A 27,897-nucleotide genomic window follows, 5' to 3' on the forward strand; every position below is an offset into this window, starting at 1 on the left:
CCTGCTAACATTTACAGGATATAAGAAATAACTTCAGAGGAGCAATCCGTTTAGATATCAGACTTCACAGACTGCTGTCATTGCTCAACTCCATCCCTACAAGGAGTTACTCATTTTAAATAGGTGCTCTATCAGCTTTACCACAAGACCAGCTTTGGGAACAGAACCATTTGACTGGATCTCTTCCTCTCTGTATCGAAGCATAGCAACAGACCCTCGGTCTCAGATGCTGTTGCAGTGCTAATCAGGAGAGTTCCATCCAGAAACTACCTACAAATTCTTGCCTCCAAGCGTTTTTCTCTCTAAGATGTGTATAATTTAAGCAGGGGAGGAATAAAAAAAAGATCTGTGATATTTTCTGTAAGCTGATCCACCTCCAGTGAGAGCAAACCTCCCCAACAGATGCTGAGTTCACTGGAGTTTTGTTTGGGGTGCTTGTTCATGAAATGCTGAATCCCTGTGAGTGAAAATGATAACTAAGAAACATGAAAACAAGCAGCTGAATGTTTTTACAGAGCTCAGTGCAGAAGGCATCATTTGTACAACAAACCAGCAAAACAACTTGAGAATCTTCAAGTGATGAACTCATCCTGTCTTATCCTTTCCTATTTTTTCTACTACTCTCTGAATGCCTTTGTGAAGAATTAATTACAGAAGTAATTTCATTGTTTACACCAATGTGTCCAAAAATTTACTGCTTCGTCACATAGATTGCAGTGACTTGTCACTCCTCTCAGTCCCAGACAATGATTTATGGGACTTAAATATTTTTTCTTCATTTGTAGTAATTCAAAATCATATCTGACTGTGATCAGTCTAAGTAATTTCTTGCTTGAGATGCAACACCTGCTGAAAACAAAAGGAAGATAATTTTACCAGTAAGCTTGCTTCTTCAGCAGTTTTTGAAAATCTAAATGGAAAATTGGATGATCAAACTACTTACCTGAGTTTTCCTTAGAAGAAAAAGAGTGGTGGAAGGTATTAAGTGATGGTTTCTGGAAACATTATTTTCTATCTCAGACATAACTAGTGCAGCGCTTTCTTAATCCTCCCAAAGCTTCACCTCTCCTCAAAACCAGAAGCAGATATTTTTTTACTCTCCTGAAACACTAGTAACCTCATATGGGAGCAAAATCAGCAGAAATACACTTTGACCAACAGAGCCCAAGTGCTCTTTGAGAAGGGTTGCACTGAAGCCACTGTCCTGTTAGAGCTGCAGGGAGTACTACAGCCAGTCATTCCATGGGAAACTATTCTAACTTCTTCCTGATCTCATCCTATATCAGCATAAGAGAACATTTTTTAAAAATAAATTTGCAACTACATTCTCTTCATATAATGGTTTTCCTTTTGCCCAGTATATGTGTGGTGAGGGCCTGATCTTGGACAATTCAAGGAGATCAGAACATCCCTATTAACTTCAATAAAAGCAAGATCAATTTCCAAAACAATGTTTTGGAACCCAAATGAACTTCAGATTTAGAGGGGAAAAAAGTGAGCATCATGAAGTTACATGCTGCGTACTGAGCAGTGGCAGACTTTGCACATCTTGAGTAAAATAATATTAAAATACTAAAGCCCTAAGAATTTGTGAGTTGGTCTAGGCCTCAGTACTTTTTCATCATTGATAAATCAACATTTTCTGTATGAAGTTGAGGAAGTCCCACTGAGCTGCAGGTAATAAGCACCTTGTGACTGGAGTCATCACCCTGCTGAAAACTGTAGGGTGAATGAATTTGGTCTTCTAGCTTTGAAGTAACTAATTTATATGTACCACAGTTTGTGTGCATACACAAATATGGTTTAGACATAGATATAAATATGCATGATATGCACTACTCATTCCTCCACACCCGTGGTCTGTATAATCACTTTTTTGCCCTGGCTCATACCATGGGAATGATTATTTAGCTCAGTCTCTTTCCTATCTCCCACTGAAAGTCTTCACCTGCTCCGTGTGTCACAAAATAATGCACTGAGGAGAGGGAAGAAGGACACCCTGCCACATCAGAGCTTTTCAACTTTAACTAATGAGCTTCTTACAAAGGCCACAGATTTTGTTCCACCTTCAGAAGAAGATTGACCAAGCAATATATATTGTTAGCTAAATTAACACTATTAAACTGTAGTGGTTCCTCTTATAATGAGGTGAGATCGTAAGGCTCCTGTGTCAGATACCTTTATTGTAACAGTTACATTAATGGGGGAAAATTCTGCTGATTTGCAGTAACACCTTCATTGCCACATCCACCAGCACTGATTAATGAGAAAAGTGGTTTGTAAGGCACTTATTATACATTGGCAAGTAAAAGGTGTAAATCTGGGGACTCAGAGCACTGCTCCATACCCTTAATCCATATTATTCATGACTCCTGAGAATTCTGTGGGGCTAATTTGCCTCTTTCAGTACTTATAAATCTACTAGAAATAACAAAAACACCTGGTTAATTGAACATGGATGACCACACTGGAGTCAAATGGGATTGTTAAAATCCATTATAAATGTTAATTCTTAGTATTTTCTTTTTTTTTTTTCTTTATTTGAAATCTGTTTCTGAGGAGATTTACCACCACTGGTGAAAAACACTGCTAAATGCTGAAAAACATGGCTGGAGGTGGCAGCCCAAGTGTATATTTTTATTCCACCTGAAACATTATTGATCCCTATTCATTAACAATTTGTTGGGCAAAGAGAGCATATATACATTACAACAATTTTAATATGGAATAATTCTGTATGGTTTGTACTTAGTGTGCCACCCTAAAGGTTAAAACTGCTGTAGTTTAGGGCAGAGATGATACCTACTTCTTTTTCTCCATGTAGCTGCTCAGCATTTCTTGGATTAATCCCCTGATTCCTTTAGGTCTGTACCAACATTTCTAAGGAAGATGCTTGTTTAGGTAAAGCAGCACTGTTTATGCAGGTCAAGACTCATCCTGCTGCCAGTCTCTGGAGACCGTGGATTTATTTCACAGTCAGAGAGCCATTAGTTGGTGATGTTCTCTTTTTAGTCACTGCTCCTGTGGGATGTGAATCTAACTCATTGGCTTAAAAAGTAAAAGCTTTAGTAACTATCTAAGTACCCTTTAAGCTCTCTGTTAGCTTGAGTTTATTAGATTGATTCACATTAGTTGAAGACATGGTAGTGGCTTTATTTTTTTAAAGTACTCTTATTTATAAACCAGCTTAACTTCTTCATGCTTGCTTGTCTTGGCCAGGCAAAGTCTAGAACATTTTCTCTGTCTTTCTGGAAAAAATAGGCTATAATAAAGAAAACTGATGATCCTCACACTCAGAGGGAGTGCAGTGATCTGTAATTCCTCATAAACAAACATGTGTCTCTCATTCAGCACTGTGCAGGTACCACTGAAAGTTTTAAGCTCCTCAACATTCGCTTAACAAATTTCTACTAAATAAGAATGTGTTTTTCTATGAGCTACAACAAGAAATAGTGACAATTTTTGTACTTAGGCAGTTTCAGACTGTGTCATATCTAAATTAAAACAGTAGAGAGATTGCAATTCCTGATGCAAACTCAGGCTTTCACTCCTTGTATCATGATGTTCATAAGAAAGACATCTTTTAGCAGACAGACTTTTTTTTTCTCTCTAATTTTGCAATTTCTTCTAATCTTGTCAAAAATCAAGCCTTGCAAGGCAGCTGTGGTGCTAGATTTATGTGAGATAGCAGGCTGCCCAGTACACATAACAAAATTATTACTTGTACAATCAAGCTTTATCCATCCTGAGCTGCAATTAGCCCCAGACTGCTTTGCTGGAGCTTGAATCTTTGCTCAGTCAGCCATAAAGTCCCTACTCTTGCTATAAAAAATTAATAGCTATAACATGAACATTTAAGAGGATCTGGCTACTGCCCATGCAGTGGCTACAGGCTTGGAACGCTGCAGCAAAGGGACCGTGGAAAAATCCTGCAACATCTTTGAGTAGGATCAGCTCTAGAAAAATGGACTCTTGAAGCTTCTATGAGTCCTGCCTTGGAGCTGGCACAACAAGTGGTGTTAAGTTTGTTGGTTTTTTCCTGTTAGAATGAATAGGTTGAAGATGAGGAACCTGAAAGGAGTTTTAACCATCCATTTGTATCAGCTGAACACTATGTATGCCATCTGTGAAATCAGCTGTAAAATATGCTGTGAGATCTGGAGCACTTTTGTCTGAAAGACATAGTAAAAGGGCAAAATAAAAACATTTCCACTCTATTAGATATCATTGTTAAGAAATAAAATATATAAAATAATCCATTCTTCTTGCAAGGCATCCAGAGAAGTGCACTGAAAGAAAAATTTCATGCCATTAGATCTTTATAGATGTTATCCTTAACTACTCATCTAAGTTGTAACTACTAATTTTCACATGGAGAATAAAATCAAGAAGAGTGTAAATCCTTGACCAGATACAGCCTTAACTAAAATTAGAGGGCTCTGTCCCATGCCTGAGTCAGAACCTCGAAACTGAGAAAACCATTCTTAGAAATAAAAGAACCCCCAACCACATTATTTGTGGATTAGGTCAGATAATATCTGAGGGGATGGACGTACATGAAACTAGGCTGGATTTTGTGGATATGTCCCCATTGCAATCAGTTCAGTACATTGCTATTTTGGCTCCCTTCTTAAGTCCAGGGAACAGCTATACACCATTATTTCCCCCCTTCATTATTGTACAAACAATATTAGCACTCCAATAACTTCAAAGAAACTTCTATTTTTGCCTGAGACTGACAAATCCTTTCCTCTCCATCCTGTTTCTGAGCGTTTCTTGTAAAATCTCCAGGAACAGAAATTTCAAGCGGCAACAAAAATAGTCAGCCACTCTGTTAATGAAAAAATCAACTTCCTTTTTATTTTATAACATTTTTCCATCTAATAATTTGAAAGCATTCTATAAGCATTGCTTGTTTAGGCTTCATAATAGAAACTGTCATTAAAGAAGGTTAAGGCACTTGGCAAGGTTTATAGAGCACAATCAAAGTTGTACTTTGAGGTAACGGCTCCAAGTACTCTCCTTTCTCTCTGTAACCTGAACCTTCTTCAGTTCACCAATCTGTTGGTGAGCAAAGTTTCCTCCCACTCCATCCCATTTTAGCCCTTCTGTACTACTAATCAGTTATATTTGGATTTGTCCTCGGGCTTGAAAGCCTCTGGAAGCAAAGCTTTAGTGTACAGTGTGTAAATTGCTGCTTCCTCCTGCTCTAGATGGTAGCAGCTGTAAGAGCCCTGGGTTTATAAACAAGGATGGATTAAAAGAGGAAAGGGCTGTTTGTTGCTCCAGAGTGGTTTACTGGATACACCTAATTTACATGTGTCTCTTTATCTTTGTATCCTACTGACACTTAGCTGTCAAATTGGGTCAGAAAACTTGTCTGGGGACTAAGTTATGAGTGAAGAGGAGTCATGCTGCTGGAACTCATATGTCATGGTTTTTCAATGGTTATTTATTACTTCATTTCATGGGGTAGTTTTTACAAATCCTGAGGAGCAGCTCAATTGCCATTAAAACACACCCAATGAGATTATCAGAGTGGAGAATGCTGGGTGATCAGAAGTTAAGCATTCAGTTAAAAAAAATCCAAGATGGAATCAAGGCTTCTAAATATGTGTCTCCTGTTGGGATTTTCTTCAAACTTGAAAGCTCCAGTATGCAAAATTGTATGTCACAGCAATACATGTCAGTCTGGGCCTGAGGAAATGCTGGACCAGAACCTCTCCCAAAGCTGTTATTTTTCTGTAGAGCTGCTCCCAAACTTATGCCAAGAGAGCTTGCTCTGTTTCCCTTATAACTCTTTTCCTACCATCAGATGCTTTAGCTGAAAATTTTTGGACAATCTGGGAGGATGTTTAGCACAACTTGTGTAATGGAAGAGTGACTTAAGACTGAAATGTCATGCAGAGTTTTCATGCAGAGACATTTTGCACATAGTATAGTCCATGTGCACTTGTGGACTTGCAAAGATTAAGGTTTCATCCCTACAGACTTCAACCCCTATGGATTTTTATGATTTCAGAAATGCAGTCATCCAGCCTGGAGCAGACTTCAAGCTCAAAGCAGCAGGTTTTCTGTGTCTTCTTGGCACCCTGGGTGTTGGCCAGAAAACCAGGGCTTCCAGAAATCAGCTTCATTTTAGCTTCTTGTGGGACTGGTACCTGTTGTCTATCAAGAATTTAGGTGCTAGCCCCCATTTAAAGATGAGGAACTGGGACACAATGAGGACTTGAGTGGATTTTAGAAGATCATGTAGTGAAAGGAAAATGGAGAATGGCTTTGGACTGAAAGAGAGTAAATTTAGGATTTAGCGTCCAAATTTAAATTGGACACTGAGAAGAAGTTCTTCCTTGTGAGGGTGGGTAGGCCCTGGCACAGGGTGCCCAGAGAAGCTGTGGCTGCCCCTGGATCCCTGGAAGTGCCCAAGGCCAGGTTGGAAGGGAAGCTGGGATAGTGGAAGGTGTCCCTGCCCATGGCAGGGGTGGCACTGGATGGGCTTTAAGGTTCCTTCCAACCCAAATCATTCTATGGCTCAATGATTTCTCCCTTTCAGTTATTTACCTTCAGTCCCACCAGCACCACTCAAGCTGGGACTGGAGGTCCTGGAGCCCCTGGTCACCGTGAGGTGGGTGGAACACCCAGATAAGGCTGGTCAAGGTTATTGAGGCCTTTTTGTGCTCTCAGAGCCTTGACAGGTAATATCTTCCCCTCAACGGGCTCCTTGTAGAAACAGATTCACTCATTAAGGCAGAAAGACTGCAGTGGCATTTTGGGGATGCTGCTTGACATCATCAGCTAAAACACATAAGGATCCATTTGCACAGGAGGATGAACTTAGATTAACAGATTTAAACAGCGCCTGAGGGAATTTACACATCATGATTTGGGCAGCAAAGGAAAAAAGCAGGTCTTTTACAAATATCAGACATTGAAGCAGTTACCTCGGCACGCCTGACAGCCAGCAGGAACTTCATGGGCTGAGGAGGCTGGCACTTGCTGCACTGGGAAGTGACAAAAACCACATGGGGACATCAACTGAAGGCTCACAGGCACTTTGCAGGAGTGAAATTCTGCAGGGACAGAGCAAATTGCAAGGCAGGCTCTGTGGGCAAGGGCTGTAACACTCAGCCACCAGCAACATTCCAGACAGACCTGAGCGCAGCTGCAGAGTTTGGGATGACATAAATTCTCTCATTCTGTGGATGCATTTGATGTTCTTTCCTTTTCTCTGAAGGCAGGGAGGAGGAAAAAAAAATATTGTTTAAAGGAAAAAAGGATTGTTTAAAAAATTAAATCAGACATCTTATTTGTTCTTTATTTTGGCTGTTGAGGACATAGTTACAGGGGTCTTGGCTCCCCTTTGAGAGGGGAGAGGAAAGCTAAAATCTGGCAGTGGATGAAGCTCTGTTTGAATAAAGGAAAGGTGCTGATTTAGGGTGCCTGTAGTCAAAACTGCTACCAGAAACTGATGCGAAGACTTATTCCTAAGCCTGGAATGTAAACCTCTCCTAATCTTGTTAGACATAGATTTAATTTCTCCTTTCAGATTTTTTTTTCTAGATGATTGTAGCTCAGAATGAACACCAGAGAACAAGCTGATTCAATCCCTCTCTGGAAAACCATGTTGAGAAGTATGACTTGTCTATCTAGGTGACTTCTAATTTTTCTCTAGTGTCACACACTGTCCCCTGCAGCTCATGAGGTCAGATCTGACAGCAGGGAGACCTCACCATCCTCTGCCCTGGTCCTTCTGACCAACCTGGGCCACTTGGCATTGAAGAGAGCTGAGCTTTGAGATCCCTTCCAACCCAAAGCACTGTGACTCTGTGATGCAGGGATTCCAATGCCCCAAAAGCCTGTTCTGTTTATCTCTTCTGGGTCTCTTGCTCCTGCCCCAGACATCTGGGGGGACTTCAAACAGAGCTCATCTCTGTCCAACAGCTGACTGTGACCACAGGACTGAGCAGCCCACCTCAGTTCTCAAGTCCTTTTGCTGTCCTTCAGGAAGATTAGCCTGGGAGATGTTTTTTTCTGTGGATTTGAGTGTCTTGCTTTGGAGAACAGAACCTGCATGGTGGCTAAGCCCAGAGCAGAGCACAACTGAGATACTTTTTGCTCTCCTCTCCAGCTGATACTGACTGCAGCCCTTTCTGCTCTTTTCTCCCACAGCACACCATCAGCTCCACAGCTGTTTCATTTACACTGGGCTGTGTGAGAATCCCATGGACAGGTTCCTCCTCGGGTCTCATTCACTCAAAATTGTTAGCATGAGAAAAATGGCTTCTTGAAGGAAGAATAAGAATCACTGATGATAATGCAGTAGGTCCTGTGGTGCTTTGCAAAGGTGGGCAATGTGATCATCACACTTCAGACAGGGAAGTGAAAGCTGAGACACATGAAGTGATAAACCCAAGGACTTACAGCAGATAAGAGCAATCTCTGAGACACAGACTATGGCTTTATTCTTTATGTAAAATGTCTTTCCATTTTTCAGTGTCAAAATACCTTTCAAAAAAATGGTCTGGACTTATCTTGCCTTCTCTGAGCTTCACTGTTTCACCTGCAGTAAATAAAATGTTGCTTCTTGCTGTTGATTCAAAGTTGTAGCATTCCTGAGAATTTTGTGTAATACCTAGAAAACAAAAGGTTTGCTCCATTCCTGTTTTCCATGATGTGCAATCTAAAAGAAATATGAAGAGTACTCTGCTACACCATGTATTGCACTTGATCAAAAGCAGTAACTTTGAAATCCCTAAGGCTTGTAAGGAATGGAGGGATGGAGTACCAAAACCCTCATAAATGGTAAAATTATGACCTTTCTGAAATCCAACTGCCTACAAACAGAATTGGATGTATTCCCCACCATCTGTTATCCTATTTTTTCTTTGTTTGTTTATTTTTAAAGGATATGCAAGTAGTATTTAATATTTTGATTAGTTCAAGGAAAGCCAAGCTTTGTGTTTTGCATAGAAAAAAAATCTTAGATATGTTAATTTTCTAAATGTTATAGAAAATTATTTTTTACTTTCCTTTGAAAGGACGTATCTGAGAATAACAGTCTTAAATTTTTATTTCATCATTATGGGAAGTTGCAGCCAGGAGAATCCCACTTTGGCACAGTGGATTATCAATTTTCCATGGAGAGCTGGCTTGTACCAGCATTTTCTTGGGATTCAAGTGAACATAAAAACCAAAGGACTCCAGAGAGACCCTGGTCTTCTGCATTTCCACTGACAGAAGGGAATCTCAGACCAAGGTCTCAGATACATCTCTCAGATTCCAGGGTAGAGAGAAATATTGAGAAAAACCCCAAACCTGATCTTATCAAAAATGCCCATACATTTGTACAGTTATTTTATTTTGATCCTTGAGAACCACAGGTTGATTTGGCCCAAAAAAGTTACTGGTGATGACTAACACCAACTTTATTGACTCTTACATAAAAGGCTGCTCCACTAGTGAACCAGTAATGACCAATTTAGTAGCTATATCTCTACTGTAAATTAACACATTAGCATTATACTTGGCTCCCACCTCTTGGGAAATAAAAGGTTACATGCACTGAGGTAACAATAGATTATATTTTTTCCCTCCCCCTCAAAATTTTTTGAGATTTTAGAAAGGATTTAAACTTGCTGATTTTTTTTTTCTTGAGCATTTTCTTGTACACACATCTGAGCTGGCTCTATATTATTCTGTGTATCTTAGTATACATGGTTCATTAATTAATGTTCTGTAAGCAAGAAAGCTCAATCCACAAATCAAGCAAACACTTCAATCTGGACTATTTTAGCTTAGTGTCTTAGTGAGTTCATAAACTACCAAATATAATTATATACAATTGTAATCTTTTAAAAAATTGCCTAAAAAAGACTGAATTTGGTGGCGTTTGCCCTACAATATGACGACAACAAAATGACCACAGATGTCCTGTTCTCTTGTTCACAGCTGAAGCCTGATGAAATTTGTCCCAGTGGCCAAAATGTTTGCATTGCACTTGCCAGCTCTACATCCACACATGATACAAATACATGGGTTTTGCCAGTCTCCAGAACCTTTACATATTCAAGCGAATTAGGACTTAGTTATGGTATACCCAGAAGACGCTGAGTCAAATTCCTGCTGCAGTAATGCCAGTGAGGAGACAATAGATTTCTAACAAAGAAGAATTTAGCCTGTGTTGCTTCTTGAACTCAACCTCAGAATTCAGAAGAAGGACCAAAAGCTTAGCAGCCTTTACAAGTGATAGCTGGGTGAAACCATGGGGATAACAGAAAATAAATGTGCTGAGAGCATCAATACCTGAGAATTGTCCTTTAAGCCAGCACTTCAAAGAGACTGTTGTTGACATGACAGTTTTTATCACAGAATAAATATTGCATTATTTGCTCTCTGTATAATGTCTTCTCTACTTGAAAATCCACCAGCTCAGTTACTTAACAGGTGTTTTATTTGCCATGCCCCACCTTTATCTACCACAAATTTAATACACATTGTTCTTCCCTGGAGTTCTATGATGGCTTTGTACCTGCAAACTTTGTATGTTCCATATGCCTGTAACAGTCTTTAGAAAATGTTTTCAGGGCATTTGCATTAATTAGAGAATTTGAATATTTAAAATTTTAAGATATTTCTGATACTGTAAGCTTTGCAAAAATCCTTTGGCTAGAATTTTCTAAATTATCTTTTAATAGGAAACACACATTTAGATCCCTCTAACAGCTTAACCCCTCCTTTAGCAGTCATCTTTTCAGGCTTCTGGTCCTTGTTTGTTAAAGTCTCCTTCTCAGGGGTGTTATGAGGATTAATGCAATACACAATGATTTTACAATGACTGGACAACAGAGACAAGTGCATAAATACCAGTTACAAATACACACATGATTTTTCTCTCTTTATTTCTCTCCTGTATATTTATGCTCCTTTGGAATGTATCTCCACATATCTTTTAAAACAAGGAGATCTTTAAACCAAGATTATTTTCTTCTGTACCTGCACAGGTTCTCTGCAGGTGTCTTACCAGTGGTTAATTTATGACACACCATGAGGTGCAGCATTGAGCCAAAAATAAACTCCTGCCTCTTCCACTATTCCTTTCCAAGTGCTGGTTTAGTCTAGTGTTAGGAAGATGCTACATATACACAGTAATTAATTTTCCAATCCTAATATTATCATTTTGAATTCAAAAGGGACTCAATTAGTCATCATTACAGTTTAACAGCCTGAAACACTTTGGTGTTAATAAGTAACTGAAAAAGTAAACTATCTTTTCTCATTTAATCAAGTATGGGGATTTTTCAATAGAAAAGTTAGAAATTTTAATACAGCAGTAGGTATGAAAACTGAAATTCTCATGACACTCACTTTCTGTAGCTTCACATAATGTCAAAAAATTATGCCCAGCATCTTCCCTGTCTATGCTAAGGATGATGGAAGGGAATGAATATGCTGTGCAATATATTTTTCCCTTATTAATGATAAGAAGAGACAAAAACATTTGTGGATTTTCACTCTGTTGTGATGCAAAGGCTGGTATGGCCTGGCTGAAAGTGACTGGAATGTTTTCTTCATTTATACTAATTTATTTTTAACAGGAAGTGGAAACCAAATGATCACCATGGCTTTTATGGGCCAGCAGAGCACTCTATTGCATTTCAGTTTTGCTTCAAATCTGTGCAGACTTTCTGATACAGTGGGAGGAAGGTTATGCAGTGGTGTAACCTCAAATACATGAATTTCCATCTGTGAAGGAAAACAAACACCACCAGTCTAGGAAGATGATACTCAAACTTCAATATGCAGACTCTTTTTGCATGGAAGTGATGGCTTGGGAGTATAAATAAAAGCTAGAGAGGTCTCTGCTGTAGACGCCTGGAATTTAATTTCAAAAGGATTTATAAAATTAATGCAATCTGTGTTTTATGATCAGAAACTACTGCATGGCTGTAACTGTTTATGGTTACAATTCAGTGTCTTGGTACATGCTCAGCATGAAATATGAGCAGGGTCTTTCTTTATACATTTATTGTTTGCAGAATCATGTCCAAATCATGTTACAAACAATTACACCACATAAAGCTTGAGTATTTATCTGGTTGTATAGACAGATTATCATATTCTTAGGCTGTAAATTCCTGTTGGTTCACAAGAACCTCTGTGCTCTCCTGGAGGCAGTCAGCTTCTGCAGACTCTTGAGAATATTAATATCTCACATATATGCACAGAGCATATTTATTCACTGACACAATTTTCATTATAATGGATGGGGGTGCTGAGTGCTCAGTTGCAGGACTGTTCTGTTGGAAATATCCATCTTTTAGGGCTCACTTACAGAACAAATTACTGATGGGAAGGAAACATTTCCCACCAAGTTCCAAAAAACATAGCAAAGGTGAAAATGTCATGATGAGTGCTGATTTGAGTGAATGTGAATCCAGCATTTTTTTCCCTCTAAACTCATCAGCTAGAAAAATTAAAGCTCTCACATTCATATATTTTAATTCATTCTGTGCTGTTTCAACTTAGACTGAAAACTGGAACTGATTGCTTCTATATACTTAGGAATCTACTTGACCTTTGTAATCTCTGAAAACCTCATGCATAGATCTTGTATAGATGCTTTAATGAAATCTCTGCAGGATATTAGAAACATTGGCCCATTCCACAGGTATGGGTCTGCGGTACAGAGGGAAACTGTGGCTTGTCTTCACTGAGCTCCTACATGATGCAATCAATACTTGATCTGTGACAGGACACACAAAAAAAAATTGCTTAGGCACTGTTTAGAAAGTGTTTCTAGGCTGATCCACTGAGTTTGGATTAGTCTAGAAACACTTCAGCAATTTGGACTGAAAGTAAATTGCTGCTGTTAGGGATACCCAAAATTTCAGCATCTGGAGTAGGTGTAAGAGGGCATCACTGTGGGCAGCTCCAGAGCTCTTGATCAAGGCAGTCACTCTGTCCAGCAATGTTGGTTTGGAGAGAGGAATGTAGCTCTGTTAACTACACTTTGCAGTGAAGACAAACCACAATGCAATTTCCCCAAGGACATTAAAAGAGACAGCAGCCGGGGTCTTCTGAATCTCACCTGTGTTTTCTGTCCAATGTGTGTACTGTGAGCTTATGTACAAACATTGCTGAATGATTTTGTACTGCTGCTAACAGACAAGAATCTGATGTTGCATATTTTTCATTAATGACTAGCATGAATGGGAAAAAAACCCCAACAATCCCTCCCCTGATGATTTGTGAAGGTTTCCCTTCAACAGTAAATATTATCACTGATGATGTTAATGAAGACATTAGTTTCACAGCATTTGAAGTACTGAAACACTCCACTGTTAACTAGCCTAGTGGGGTTTATGCTAATGTAAAATATAATAAAGTAGAGGCCACTATCTCTTTAAGCTGAAAGAAAGGAAACTTGTTTCTACTTCCAAGGGATGCCTAGTGTGTGCTTATCTAATTGACTGTGTATTTTGTCTAGGTGTTGAGGGAAAGCTAAGAGAATGAAGGCTCTAAATCCCCAGTGGAAGCATGATATGGCGATGCAGTGCTGGTGCTGAATTGTTCTCTCTGATGGCTCTATGGGAGTGGATAGCACTGAGTCTTCATTGCTGGGTTTTAGCAGTTGCTGCTGTCTCGGATCAGCATGCCACAAGCCCCTTCGACTGGCTCCTCTCTGATAAGGGACCCTTCCATCGCTCACAGGAATACACTGATTTTGTGGACAGAAGCCGACAGGGATTTAGCACAAGATACAAGATTTACAGGTATGAAGCAAAGAGAAAGCAATTACAGAGATACCGTCCTTAGAAGTTGTAAATTGTCAATACGGGTTTCCTTTAAGGGAAAGGTTCAGCTGTGGGAACAAATTCATAGACACCAAATTAATTGCTGAAATATATGCAAAGTCACTGTGTATTATGGAAATGCTGCTTGTGTTGTTTCTGTTTTGTTTGGAGAACTTTTGATAATTGATTATGTTGCTCTGAAAAACTTTGTTGTTTGCTACCTACCTCTACTCTGTCCTAGTGATATGGTAAAAAATGTGTTAGGGGTTCAAAAACCACCTTTGGCTGCAGAGGGATCACCTTTGATCGTGCATCAATTGCTTTCTGTGTGGCTCATCAAGACTTAAGCTGGGGTTTTAAGAAAGAAATTGTGGCTCTGCAGATAGTGCTGACAGAACAGACTTCATGGTACAAAGGAGGGCATTTCAAAAGTGACTCAAAAATGTTTAATGTTAGTTTATGCCATTTAACATTTATCTATGCCATTGCTTTGAAAATGGGTGTTCTCTTCCCTGAGGAATCGAGTGATAAGAGCCACTGTGAATTTTAACAGAGGTTGCAGGTGTTTGGTCCATTAGGCTGGCCCAAAGAAAAGAAAAAAACAGGGGGAAGACTTCAAAAGTATAGGTCTGCTTGAGAATTTGGGCTTTGCTGTGGAATTGATTCAATGATGTTTATTACCTGTGAACCTCTACTCTTTTGAGACAGCACTGGTGAAATGTCTCCTCAATCATGTGCAATGGGTGTAGCTCAGTATCATCCAAGATTATCAAGGACATGGGCAGGAACGGGGGAGCTCAGTCTAACATGAGTGACCTAATGGCAAATAGACAGAAGGACAAATGAGAGACTAGGAGAGATTAAAGACTGGGAAAATAAATCTATTAGCATAGAGACTTTTTTACTTTAAATTGTGATGGATTCCTCCCAACAGCCAAAAGCAAGTGGGGCAGCAGGGCAGTACAGGGAAGATTTTCAGCTCCCCTAATGACTGTCCATCCTACAAACACAGACCATATTGGTATGGGAAGAGATACACTGATTTCATTGAAAAGCACAGAAGAGATTGTGCAAATGTCAGACCTATTTTAGGCTGTTATTCCCTAGTCCTTTAGAAGAAGGTAAGAATGATATATGCCTGTATGTATATTATATTTAGTTCAGAGTCCAATAGCCTGTGACAAAAGTGCTGGCCTCAGCGTTAAAGATTTTATTTTTAAGGAATTGACTTTATTTTCCTTTCCCAAATACATGCAGTAGAGGGCACTCTGTCGCAGGTCAATTTTGCAGTGGGCTCCTTTGCGATATACAGAGAAATTAAACCCATTTTGAAAATAAAGTGTGATTTGGAAATATGCTTGATGAAGTGGCTTGTCTTAACAGAACAGCATTGCCCAATATTTACTGCATTTTAAAAGCCAGCTGTCAGGACCAATAATGTAAAGCCAATAATGCAGAGACTGAGGCAGCATATTTTATTCCCATTATTCTGTATTAGTCAAAACTGAACCAAAATTATCTTGCTAAAACATGAAAGATGGAATTGTATTTCATTTGAGCTCTTACAATCAGGTCCTTGAGAATTTTTCTCCTCTCAGCCATCATTACAGCAACATTGTTAAGTTTCACAGATCTGTAATCACACTGCTAATATTTATTTGGGTTTGTGAATATAGGTTTCAATTGACTTTAATTTACACAATCCCACAGAAAATGTTTCTCAGCTTTAGTTCCATTCTCTGCCTATTCCAGGATGTCAAAAGAACCACAAGTTGTACTTTTTTGTTTCAGCCCTCCAAAACCAAATCTTATTGTAAAGTTTCCTTGTAAAATATGGTCCCATTAGTGAGTAGTGCAGAACACCGTGACCTTGTTAGAAGCCACACACTGTAAATTTTATCCCTGTTGCTTTTCTATGAGCTTTCCCAGGCTATGGGACTTGGAGCCTAATTGTCCGTTCATTCCCTCACCTGCCTTTTACCTAATGGATACGATCCCTCAGGGACGGGTCCTTATTTGAAGGGAGAGGTAAGGAGGAGGAAAGCCCCTGCCTGCAGGGATTCGGCTGAATTAACCAGGGAGAAAGGTGCTAAGAGAGCCCCTCCAGTCCCTGAGCTCTTCAGCCTTTGAATGACACACCTGAAACCTGACATTTAAAGGTTAAGGATGAAGGAAGGTCTTCCTTCATTTTAAATCCATGCCAGGTCAAAATCCATGGGGTTTAAGATGAGTGAGATGTGTGGAGTGAAGGACTCCAGGGGATTGTGTCCCGTTTGAAACCTTCCTGGCAGGATGTTGGTAGCACCATGGGGTCAGACAGAAAATTACTGGAGATCCCTTTTCTTTTTTAATGGCACAAATGTGGCAAGAGGCTGCCGGCTACCTAAAAGAATGCCTCTCTTCTATAAGGGGCTTGCTCCAGAAGAACCAACAGGGCTTTGAGCAGTAGCAGCTCACCTCCTGTGTCTCCAGACTGACACAAGATGTGACCAATTGTAGCTCTCTGCCAAAACCCATCAAGTCTTGCTGCCCATGGGAAGAACAACCTCACACTGGGACTGTTTGTCTACAACTAGCAGAAATGAAACTGCCTTAATAGAAATAACATAAAGCCAGCAGTGAGTTGCACATATTCCATGTCATAGTTCAAGGTGTGTAGCAGGAGATTTCAGCATGAGACTGCTGTCTGATTTTTGCTTTCCAACAGTGGAACAATTATTCAGTGACTAGAATGATATTTTCATTTCCCCTCCATTTGCAGTCTCAGGAGAGGCAGTAATGATGTGGAAAAAAATAAATCTTGATGGAATTCGTAATATCACAAGATTTGATTTCATTCCCTCATTAAAAACATTCTCTATTTTAATCAAAATAATATTAAAAAGCAGAGAATACATGTTCTTCTGCTCTTGGTTATATCAAGTAATGCATTTTTCTGGAAATACCAAAGTTACAGGTACAAAGGCCTTTGTCTTGTACCATTGTTTGACACTGGTTTGAATGGGATCAAGGTCATACACTGCAGGCCCATGAAAGAATCAGAATGATTAAAATCAGACAATAGGACAGAGAAATTGGAAAAGCACCCAGTAGAGAGAATAACAAAGAATATTAAAATGGAATTTACTTGAAGGATACATTGTCATTATTTTTCAGCTATTGAGTAAAACAATGTTGTGCTAATTCTTCTATTTCTGTCACTTGCGTGGCAGGAGACAGACTGATTTTAAAGTTTAATTTCACATATGGCAATTGTTTTTAATGATACTCGGTAGGCTTACTTTTTTCAGTTCTTATTTTACATAACCTGTTTCCATTTAAAATTCATGCAGTCAAAATTTTAGCCTAAAACAAGAAAATTTATCACTCTATGGACTGTGTGTTAGTATTTCTGTTTTCATGGAATCACAGACTATTTTGTGTTGGAAGTGACCTTAAAGATCATCCAGTTCCCATGGGCAGGGACATCTTCCACTGTCCCAGGCTGCTCCAAGCCCTGTCCAGCCTAGCCTTGGACACTTCCAAGGATCCAGGAGCAGCCACAGCTTCTCTGGGCACCCTGTGCCAGGGCTTCCTCACCCTCAGAGTGAAAATATCCAATCTAAATTTACCCTTTTTCAGCTTAAAGCCAAGCTCCCTGTTTGCACGCCAATAAGGCAAAAAGCAACTGCTTTGCATCCACACCCTGTGGTTACTGTAAACAAGTGTTCATCTGACCATGAATCTGTTATAAATTATTGGGATGAAGCCAAGGATTTGCACCAAGGAACACACTGATTAACTGAGCCCAATTTCTAACAGGAGCTCTTAACTTCGGCATATTTTTTAAAACATAAAAGTTACACTTTTTCTTATCTCCGTGTCTGGCTTTTGTACATCAAACAATCATATGATAAAACTAACTAGTGCATCAATTGTGGGAATGCACCAGCAGAAAAATCATCTGCTACCTATATTTTATTCTATATATTAAGGTTCAGTTATGTTCGTGGGCAAACAAGCTGGCTCTCTCCAAGGCCAGGAGTATTCAGTGTTACAAGACAGAACTGAAAGAGACAAATAAATATGAAATAAGTTTTAATCTAGTATTGTAGAACACTAAATAATATACAACTGGTGCTATCAACATTGTTATAAGTTGGAAATTGTGGGTTGTTGTGTTGATTATGTGATTATTATGGCATTCTTCTATTCCCTCTAATGTTTCAAAGGAAATACCCTCCTCAGAAAAATTTTAAAATTGCCACAGTTTTTGGTGGTATTCTTCATCACTGATCTACAAAGAAAACCACCAAGATTTTCTTTTCCAAAGAAAACCACTAAGAAGGCACCTGGATGGCTGCTGAAAACCTGTAGATTCATGGGAATGCTGTCAATATTTGATGGAAGGTGCTCCTGCAGTTAGCATCAATAAGTATTTTGGCAAGGAAAACCAAGTTTATAATTTGTTATTTAATACACAAAAGGACTGCTGTGCCTCTTATGTAAATCAGCTACCCAGACAAAGGAATTTAAATCCAAACAGAATGAGACAGAGAGGTTACCAGGATGGAAAGAGTGATTGTGAAATTATGCAAAGAACCTACATTGTATCAGAAGAGGTAATTTCTACAGAGATAGGGAAGTATTCAACCTATCAAATAAGGTCTTGAGGAAATCTCCTCAGGGATACTGTGGAGTTTTGTTGAAGCAAAATGATTTAAAACCTGAAACAGATGTGAAAAATCAGGGGAAGAAAGAGCCTCACTCTTTCTTTTAAGGTAAAAATACTTGACAATATTTAGGGGGAGAAAAAAAAAGAGAGTTGAAAGAAGATAAAATTCCTGCCAACAGAATACATATTGTAATGTGAGATGAGCTATGTAAACCAAAAGCCATTGATGTTTCAAAACCAAATTGGTATAAACTGGCAATGAATAAATTTAGGTTGGTTCTTTAGAAAAGGTTCCTAATAATTGAAGAAATTCTGGGACATACAGAGTTACAAAACCTTCCAAATCATACAAATAGGAGGAAAGGGTTTTATGATGTGATGCAGATAAAAGTGGATGAAGTTTTAGTGACCATTGACATCCTTTGGGGCAGCTACTAAGTTCCCAATACTACTCTGCAAAAGGTAAAAAAAAAGGAATCTCTTGAAGTAGTGAGTTGGCCTTGGCAGCCTGGTATTCACCTGGCTTCAAAAGATTCTCTTAGAGGTTGTTTTAAAAATGATTATGTTCATGAATAGCTACAAAAAATAGAAGCATTGAAAATAATGCAAGTTAGAGATAAGAACACATTGGGTTCCTCTCCTTTGTTCTGAATCCTCTGGTGACTGAACCCACAGGGCAAAATGAGCAAGCCTCAAGACTGTAACAGGACACTCACTAATATGTTTCAACTCCTGTGGGTGAACCTAAGTAGGGCCAACATTAGTTGGTTTTGTCATTTTTTTACTCCCTATCAAAATATTTTAGCCCAGTTCTCACTAGACTTGACACATGTGACAGACAGTGTTAATAAAATCCATGGGGCTTCAGTCGTGCAGGTGCACAATATGCCCTGAATCACAATTTTCACTCCAGTGTACAGTCTGGAATAACATTTCCTCCTGCTTTTCCTGAGGGTGATTTGAACTGATTAATCTGGAATTTCAAAGCGTGGAGAAGAACTAACAAAGGTCTTCCAACAGTGGTTTTCAATACAGGTGTTTTAATGGGAATAACAAGAATAACAGAAATCTCTGCCTTTTCCAGAAATAGGCTCTATCAGTAAATAGCTTCTGGTCTGTGTTGTAATTGGTTCCTTTAGGGGATATTCCATTCAACTTGGTGGCTAAAATGTACAGAAATCAGATGAATCATTGTTCCCAGAATGTTTGCAAGAGGCTAGATTGGGGAATGCACTAAGTCCTCTTTATAATTTCAGGGGCTTAGAGGCTGGTAACAGGGAAGAGCAGCTCAAAGCGTTTTTGGGATTGTGAGTTGATACATTCCCACTAGAAAAATAATATTTGTAGCCCAGCACATTTTTAAGAATGTCTGGATGTGAAAAACATCAATGAGTTTAATTTTGGATTGTGATACAACAGCCTCTCTTATTCTAGTTAGCTGGGCAGAGAAAACATGGCACCAGTTAAATAACTAGGTGTGGTGAAACTGCTTGAATAAGCACATACCTGAGAAAAATCAAAACTTTAGATGACCATATTTCCAGGTCTAGAAATACCTGGATAGTGTCCTCCAAAATAATTGAGTTTCCATCCCTTTGTTCTGAATGCAAATCCCTTTCATAGGAAAGCATTTTAAGTTTAATTTTAGACCCTAAAGACATATCACGTCATGATGCATTACAATTAGCAATTCCTGTTATCAATATTATATAATATCAATATTATATTAGTTTCTTGATTCAGGGGGATTCTGTGGAGGGTATGTGCTTGTGAAAAGGTGGAAATAAAGGATGAGAAATTTTAAACTGAGAAGCCACACATACATAATAGAAAAGAACATATTTTCAGATGAATTATAACCATAGCCTACCTTAGTTTAGCCATAATATTAAAGGATTGACAAGTCCCTGGACTGGAGATTCACAAAGGTGAAGGAGCATTTAGCTATCTCAAATATCACTGGGACAATCAGGGGACTCCTAAGATGGATATCAGAGACATGAAAGGTGCAGAAGATAAAGACTGGACACTTGTCTAGGTCTGTGCTCACAATCCCAGTTGTGTAAGGGGTCTGCCATGCATGGATAAATGATATTTCCATGGGCAGTAATGAAGGAGCCTGAGATCTCATGGGTACTTGTGTCCCAGGAAAAGAAAAGACAGAAGTGAGGGCTCAGAGATGGACAGGAAGGCAGTTCTGATTCCCAAAATGACCCTGTCTTTCCAGCTCTCTGACATCTGTGAGCCGGTGTGGCAGAGAAGTCATGTGCTCTGGGTAAAGTAAAGCACTTTTTACTCAAGAACAAAGGAGAAATCAAATTCATTTTTGAGACTGATCCGCAATACCAGCCCACATTTGAAGATCTTGGAAAAAAGGCCCCATCCCCGGAAGTGTCCCAGGCCAGGTTGGACAGGGTTTGGAGCAGCCTGGGATAGTGGAAGGTGTCCCTGCCCATGGCAGAGGGTGGAACAAGATGGGCTTTAAGGTGCCCTCCAACCCAAACAATTTTGTGAGTCTCTGAAGTGCATGACAGCCCCTACAGGCACAGGGTATTTTTAAGTGATTCTGGCTTCCTACAGGATCTTGCAGAACATTTAGTACACCACAAGTTATTGATCAGAGAGCCCAATTCTACAGAACTCAAAGGCCTCGAGGGTGTTTTGCCAGGGACCAGACTCAGACCCATATCCCCTGATACTCCACTCAGCATCAGCTTCCTGGGTTTCAGAGGAAGGGTGGAGTTCCTCTTGGTGAGCTAGAGCAGCACTGGGCAGGGTGCTGGGGAGCAGTGCTGGCTGTGCCAGCAGGATTAGGAGTGTTCTCAGGAGTCAGCTTGACAAGAACATGAGCATGTTTCAGCTTGGCAACAAAGGAGGCTATTGATGCCAAGATTGCCTTCTGTATGTCTTTTTTTCATAATACACTGCAGGAGTCTGTGTTTTGACAATCTCTCTTTGTATTTCTCCCTATTTGTTCTGTGTATTTAATCAAAGATCCTAAAGAAACTCAAATGGCAAGGAGAAGAGCAAATCTTATTTTTTGTAAACATTATTATAATCTATTTCTAGAATATACTCTCTTTCAAAATCTAATATTTAAGGATAATTATTAGATCAAACCTCCTACTGATATGTTTCCCAAGAACAAAGAACATTTATTTAGAGGATATGGTGTGTCATCATTTCAGTTACTGAGTTCATGAATCATTTAAGTTGCCCTAAAAAAATTAGTATAATAGAGGCTGTAACTTAATGGTTTCTTGCAATCACTGAAGTAGTGTAAAAGCTGTTTAACACTAATAACAGATACATTCTTCAGTCAGCAGGGTAGTCTGACAGGATTTTGCTCATGAAATCAGGTCATTTTCATTAATTCTTTGAAGAACATTTCGTTAGTTTGGTCTTTGTTCTTTCATTGCCCTTCCTTTTCATTTTCATTTCAGTATCCCTGCTGGTACTATCAGTGATGTTCAAGATGTAGAGGATATCAAACGCTGATGACTTTCATAAAGGAGAAAACAATTACCAAGATTTCTTTTAGTTACTGAAGAAAAAAGGAATTTTTTTTTTATTAGTTGAATCAAATTCTCTCTGCTTTTGTTTGAACCCCATGTTGCTGTTTTCTCTTACTGCTAGGGCAGTAGCTGTCTCCAAACAGAATGGCTTTCAGGTTTTTCTTTTTGACCATATGTTAAGTCTATATGGGTGGCACGTTGTACCTTATACAGAGAAAAATGACTGAGTAGCACAGAAAGCTTCTCTGTATAAAAAGCCAGTGATATTGATTGGAGTGTGATTCTTTGTATAGAAGGGCATTTGTGCCTTTTCAATGCAGGAAAAAGAACAACTGACACCGAATGTGCTCACACAAGAATTTTTGTCATTTTCTTCTACTATCATTAAGTTAAGGTTGTGGTCAATATCTCTGAATCCAAATCTTACTTGTCTTCTAGCTTGGATTGATTGATTCTACAGGTTTCCACACTCATTATGCTGGTTGTGAATTTATTTTTTTTTTTTGTAGCTACAGGTTCATTCCAGCAGAGACCCTTGTGAAGAAAAGCAATACTTCAAAATAATGTCTTGTTGCTCGATTCTGCCTAGAATCCCAATATGATTGTTATGGATAACAGTGTTCTTAAGGTCATTAATGGCTCTGTATCTCAATTCATCTTCTGATACTCTCAATTTCTACTTTATTTATGCAGCTTGAGAAGAGAAGATATTGTTACTGACCAGACAATTTGATATATACAGAGCTCTGAAAAATGCACACACAGAGCCCACTAGCAATTTAGAAGTTGTGTATGCAGGTCTCACATGCATCCAAGAGATAGAACCTGGCTTTGAGGAGTGAATGCTAATTTCTCAAGGGAAAAGCACATATAGAGGTTTTGACCGATATGAGTAACATAATTTAAAATCAAAACAGAAGAGACACTACCAAATATTCAGAAAAAAAAGCAAAATCTGGGTACTGAGGAAATGTAATTGATTAATCTAAACTAAATATTTGTGTTTCAGCTAATTCTGAACTATATCCTTACAGTTCTTGAACTATAGCTACTATAGATTGGATTGGATGCTTTACTAGGAACTCAAATACAACATCATCTTTCCTTCCTGATATATATATATGCTCTAAGAACAGAAAGTAAACAAAGACATTGGTTTATTATCAAGTCACATCTAATTGTATTTTATTTAAACTACATCTTTAGCCATTTACAAAAAATACTGGCTGCAGATAATAATAATAATAATAATAATAATAATAATAATAATAATAATAATAATAATAATGCTAAACCTTACACAGCAATCTGGTAACCTGCATTAACAAACAGAATATGTTCTTTCTACATTTCATGTAGTTACCCATGCAGAATAAATTTTTAAAATAATTAATAAGTCCAAGTGATTAAAACAGAATATATAGGATTCAAGCAAACAAGCAAGAGACTGATTATTTTTAGAGAGGCTTCAGTTTCAAGATTCTCACGACTCTCAGGCCTCCATTGTAGTGGAGAAGGAGGTGGACTCACAGCCCTGCAGGGTAATTAGTCAAAAGCCTGCTAGCCAAAAGTGTGTTGAAGATGAAGGCTGGAAGCAAGTGCCTGCACATAACAGCAAGAAAGTTCCTCTTCCTCCTCCTCACCTCCTCAGAATTTGACAAGCAGGGCTGGCACCTCCTGCACCAGGCACGAGGCTGTGGAACTGAAGGCCAGACAAATGATGAGGTGGGCAAAAGTCCTTCTGTCATTGTGGGGCCTCCTAAAACACCACCACCCTAAAAACACCTGGATGACAGCTTTTTGGGACTGGTCCTGTGGGAGCCAACTTGGAAAAATGCCCTCCTTGATCTGCTGCTTGTCTGCAGCTGGGATTTTATGAGCAAAGTGGAGGTTGGGGCCATCTTGGCCACAGCAAGCATGGAGTTGTTGAGTTTAAAATCTCAGGTGGCAGAGGAAAAATGTCAGCAAAACCTCAGCTCTGCCCATGAGGAGTGCAACCTCAGGCTGATCCAGGGACTAATGAGCAAGGTCCCCTGGGAAAATATATTAAAGGTGCTGAGGCCCATCAGCACCGGTCAGTTTTGCTGGTCCGCAATTCCCAAATGCTGGAAATCAGAGGAGGCAGAAGATCTGCTTGGCTGAACAGGGATTTTCTCTTGGAAATAAGGCTAAAAAGGAAGGTGTGGAAGAAGTCAAATGATGTGGGGAGAATACAGAGGTGCTGCTTTCCATTGTGGGGAGAAAATCTCTGCAGCCAAAGCTCAGATGAAGTTGAGGCTGCTGGAATTGTAGGGGAAAATTGAAAGTATTTTCAAATACATTAATGGCAAATGGCAGAGTAAAAATACCATTGGCACATGCCAGGATGAGCACAGTCACCTCTCAAACTGAGACAGAGACAAGATGGAGGTGTTTAATGCCTTCTTTCCCTCTGTCTTCAACATGGGTGATGGACCCAGAGAGTTTCACTGCTGTGAGCTGGAAGATCCTGTCCATGAGGATGATTAACTCCAGTCTACCCTGAACTTGTGAGGGATCTCCTGCTCCAGTTGGATCCCTACAAATCTATGGGGCCTGGTGGGCTTCATCCAAGAATCCTCAAAGAGCTGCTGATGTCATTGCAAAACCTCTTGTGATGATTTTTGAGTAGTCTTGGGAATCCAGAGAGGTCCCAGCTGCCTGAAATCTGGCAAATGTTCTGCTAATATTCAAGAAGGACAAGGAGGACCCTGGAAACTACAGGTCTGTCAGCCTCACTCCAGGGCCTGGTAAAATTATGGAGAAGGTTATTCTGGGAGGTATTGAAAAACACCCGGTGGACAACACAGTCATTGGTCACAGCCAGTATGGCTTCATGAGGGGAAAGTCCTGCTTATCAAACCTGATTTCCTTTTATGACAAGGTGACCCACCTTGCTGATCAAGGAAGCCTGTTGATGTAACCATTTGGATTTCAGAAAGCTTTCCAGACTGTCTCTTAAAGGATCCTTCTGGACAAAATATCCATCCCACTGCTGGATAAACATATCATGAATTGGGTGAGCATCTGGCTCACAGGTCAAGCACAAAAGTTTATAGAGACTGGGATGACATCAGACTGGCAACCTGCCACTAGTGGGGTTCCACAGGGCTCCATCCTCAGCCCTGTGCTCTCCAATGAACCAGCTGGACACAGGACTGGAAGGGATAGTCAGCAGGTTCACAGATGACACAAAACTGGGAGGAGCTGTTTGATTCCCTCAGAAAGGAGCTGCAGAATGTCCTCAACAAATTAGAGAGATGGACAATCACCAAACACGTGGAATTTAACAAGGAAGGTGCTGCCCCTGGGACAGGGCTTCCTTGGCTGTGTGTAGGGAGTGGGGAGCAAGAGGCTGGAGAGCAGCTGTGGGAAGAGTCCTGGGGGTCCTGGTCCATGGCCAGCTGGATCTGAGTCAGCAGAGCCCTGGCAGCCAGGAGAGACATCCCTGTCTTGGGGACACCAGGCTCAGCACAGCAGGGGATTGTCCCACTCTGCTCCTGGGTGGCCTCACCTGGAGTGCTGGGGGCAGTTTGGGTGCCAAAATATGCAAAAGATGCTGAACTGTTAGAGAGCATCCAAAGGAGGGCTTTCCTTGAGGGGAAGCCTTATGAGGAGTCTCTGAGGGCAGTTGGTCTGTTCACCTGGAGGAGACTGAGGGAGATCTCACTGCAGTTACAGCTTCCTTGTGAGGAGAGACAGACACTGATCTCTCTCATGGCCAGCAACAGGACTCATGGCCTGAAGTCATGTCAGGGGAGGTTTAGGTTGGATATCAGGAAATAGCTCTTCCCTCTAGAGTGTGGTGGGCACTGAACAGTTTCCTCAGGGAATGGGCGCGGCCCCAAGGCTGCCAGGGCTCCAGGAACATTTGGACAATTTTCTCAGGGACAGGGTGGTATTGTTGGGGTATTCTGTGCAGGGCCCAGAGCTGGACTCAAAGATCCCTGTGGGTCCCTTCCAAACTGGCAGATTCCGTGTTTCTATAATGATGCTTTTGGTAGCAAACCAAAGCTTGATAAATTAGAATAAGTGGAAAACGTGTATACTGTGCTGCTTGTCCATCTACTGTTGTCTAGAGACCAAATATTGGTGATTACTGTGAGAATGAATCAGTGTGAATATGAAATCATGTGTTTTTATATTCATGAGTATACATTTCTGTACACATATATGTATGTGTGTGCATGTGTGTGTATGTAGAGATATGTGGATATATACAGAATAAATATAATATAAATATAAAGATAGATAAGGATGTGTTAAATAAATTGGTCTATTGCAGCTGTGGCTGCAATATAAGACTTCTGAGAATCTGTAACTGAAACACATTACCATGAAACTTCTTATTCCTTTTCATTACCATGAAACTTATTTTTCATACAGGAGCTACCATGACTTTGCTCTGTTTTTTCCTTTGTCTTTCCATATGATTCTGGATGTAGTTAATGAAATTAGCCTTGACAAGGTACAGAAAAAATTTGGTATGTACGTGACTGCGGAAGCTCTTCATTTAAGTCTCAGCTTTCCATAGATTTCTTCTCTGATAATATCATGGAAAATTCATATGCTATAGATTTTCCACCTGTACCTTCATTTCTAGGTCCACCATGTGCTCATGTGTTGATGGCGCTAAGAGCTGTCAACAGGTTTGATAAATATTACAGGTGGTGCACAACTCCAAACTTTCAAAGAATCTGAAAGGAGTTGTTGAGCTCAGTACCTGGGACTGCTTTGTCCTTAGATACCTTTGCCTTTACACTTTTTTTTTTTAAAATTTGGTTTTGTTCTTGTTGTTTTGTTTTGTTTCAGGCCTTGTGTAGTGTCTGGAAGATATTTTTATTGTATTTTATACAAATTTGATATTCCTTTAACTAGAACTATTTCTCGTGTGGTTGACTTCAAAGGCACATCTGTTTATTTAAGATTCTGCCTGATGAAGTAATGGTTATATCTATTTTTACTACTGACTCTTTGGCCTGGATGAGCACAAATGTGTGCTTGTTTACACGTTCTGAAGTAGCAGTTCTCTGTGACTTGGGTATGTGTTTCCTTGGCACCCAAACCATGAAGGAGTCTTAGAAATCAATGTAATACGTCAAACTCCCTGACACTTGCTCTTTCAGAGAGACAAAAACAAACAAAAAAAACAAAATAAACAACCAAACTGTTGTTTAAATTGTTGTGCAATTTTTTTTACAGTGATGGTCATTTTCCCATTCTATGAAACTGGTAAAAGGTGAATCACTTAAAAAGGAACTTTAAACATAGTAATTAATTGGAATTTAGAGATAATTAACAAGAACTTTTAAAAGTAGGACGTTAAAATGAAAGAAAAAGAATTGTACTTCTATTTTATAAAATGTCTTCATGTACCCATTCTGTATTTATGGGGAGACAAAATTAGATATACAATGTATAAGTCACACTTATTTCACTCTATTTCTCTTGTCTTCACAGTTAAACCATGAGAGTTCCAAACCATGAGTGGGTTTACAAGATATTATATGGTTGTTGACAGCAATAAAACAGTCTTTATGTAGTATTTATGCTAAAACAAAGTGTGACTTGGCAAGCTTCTAAAACACAAAACCTGAGGTCATGAGACTCCTGTTTCTAACTCAGCTTAAATCTTTGGAAATTCCTATCTGCATGAGTTACCATTCCTCTCTCCCTCAGAAGAGTTAGTTCTGTCACAGTGACTGGACTAAAACAGTAGGCAAAGGCCAATTTGAGTTAAGTAAACTTGGTAATATTTCCAAATTTAGTCAAGGAACAGAATTTTTGAGAGTGGGTAGAGTGGAAGAAAGGTCCACCTTCACATTAACCAAACAAATTTGTGGCTGACAGCTCTGTCTGAACAGCAGGTACCTGAGATAAAGTGGTTTTATCCTTGTGAAATAGTCATTTCCCAGCT

The 27,897-nt window shown here is 39.5% G+C and overlaps 1 protein-coding gene across 3 annotated transcripts in view; it reads left to right on the forward strand.

The window, feature by feature from the left end:
- BRINP3 (BMP/retinoic acid inducible neural specific 3) overlaps nucleotides 1-27,897 on the forward strand; it is a 195,421-nt gene that overhangs the window by 3,813 nt on the left and 163,711 nt on the right. For 2 of the 3 annotated variants that reach the window (XM_064427756.1, XM_064427757.1), the window contains exon 2: nucleotides 13,487-13,772. The exons of the other annotated variant lie outside the window; for it this stretch is intronic. In XM_064427756.1, the coding sequence (XP_064283826.1) occupies nucleotides 13,537-13,772 (236 nt within the window). In that variant the 5' untranslated portion in view covers nucleotides 13,487-13,536. The remainder of the gene's footprint in view (nucleotides 1-13,486; nucleotides 13,773-27,897) is intronic. 3 annotated transcript variants of the gene reach the window in all.

The sequence above is a fragment of the Passer domesticus genome, chromosome 7 (assembly GCF_036417665.1).
Source record: "Passer domesticus isolate bPasDom1 chromosome 7, bPasDom1.hap1, whole genome shotgun sequence".
Classification (NCBI taxonomy): Eukaryota; Metazoa; Chordata; class Aves; order Passeriformes; family Passeridae; genus Passer; species Passer domesticus.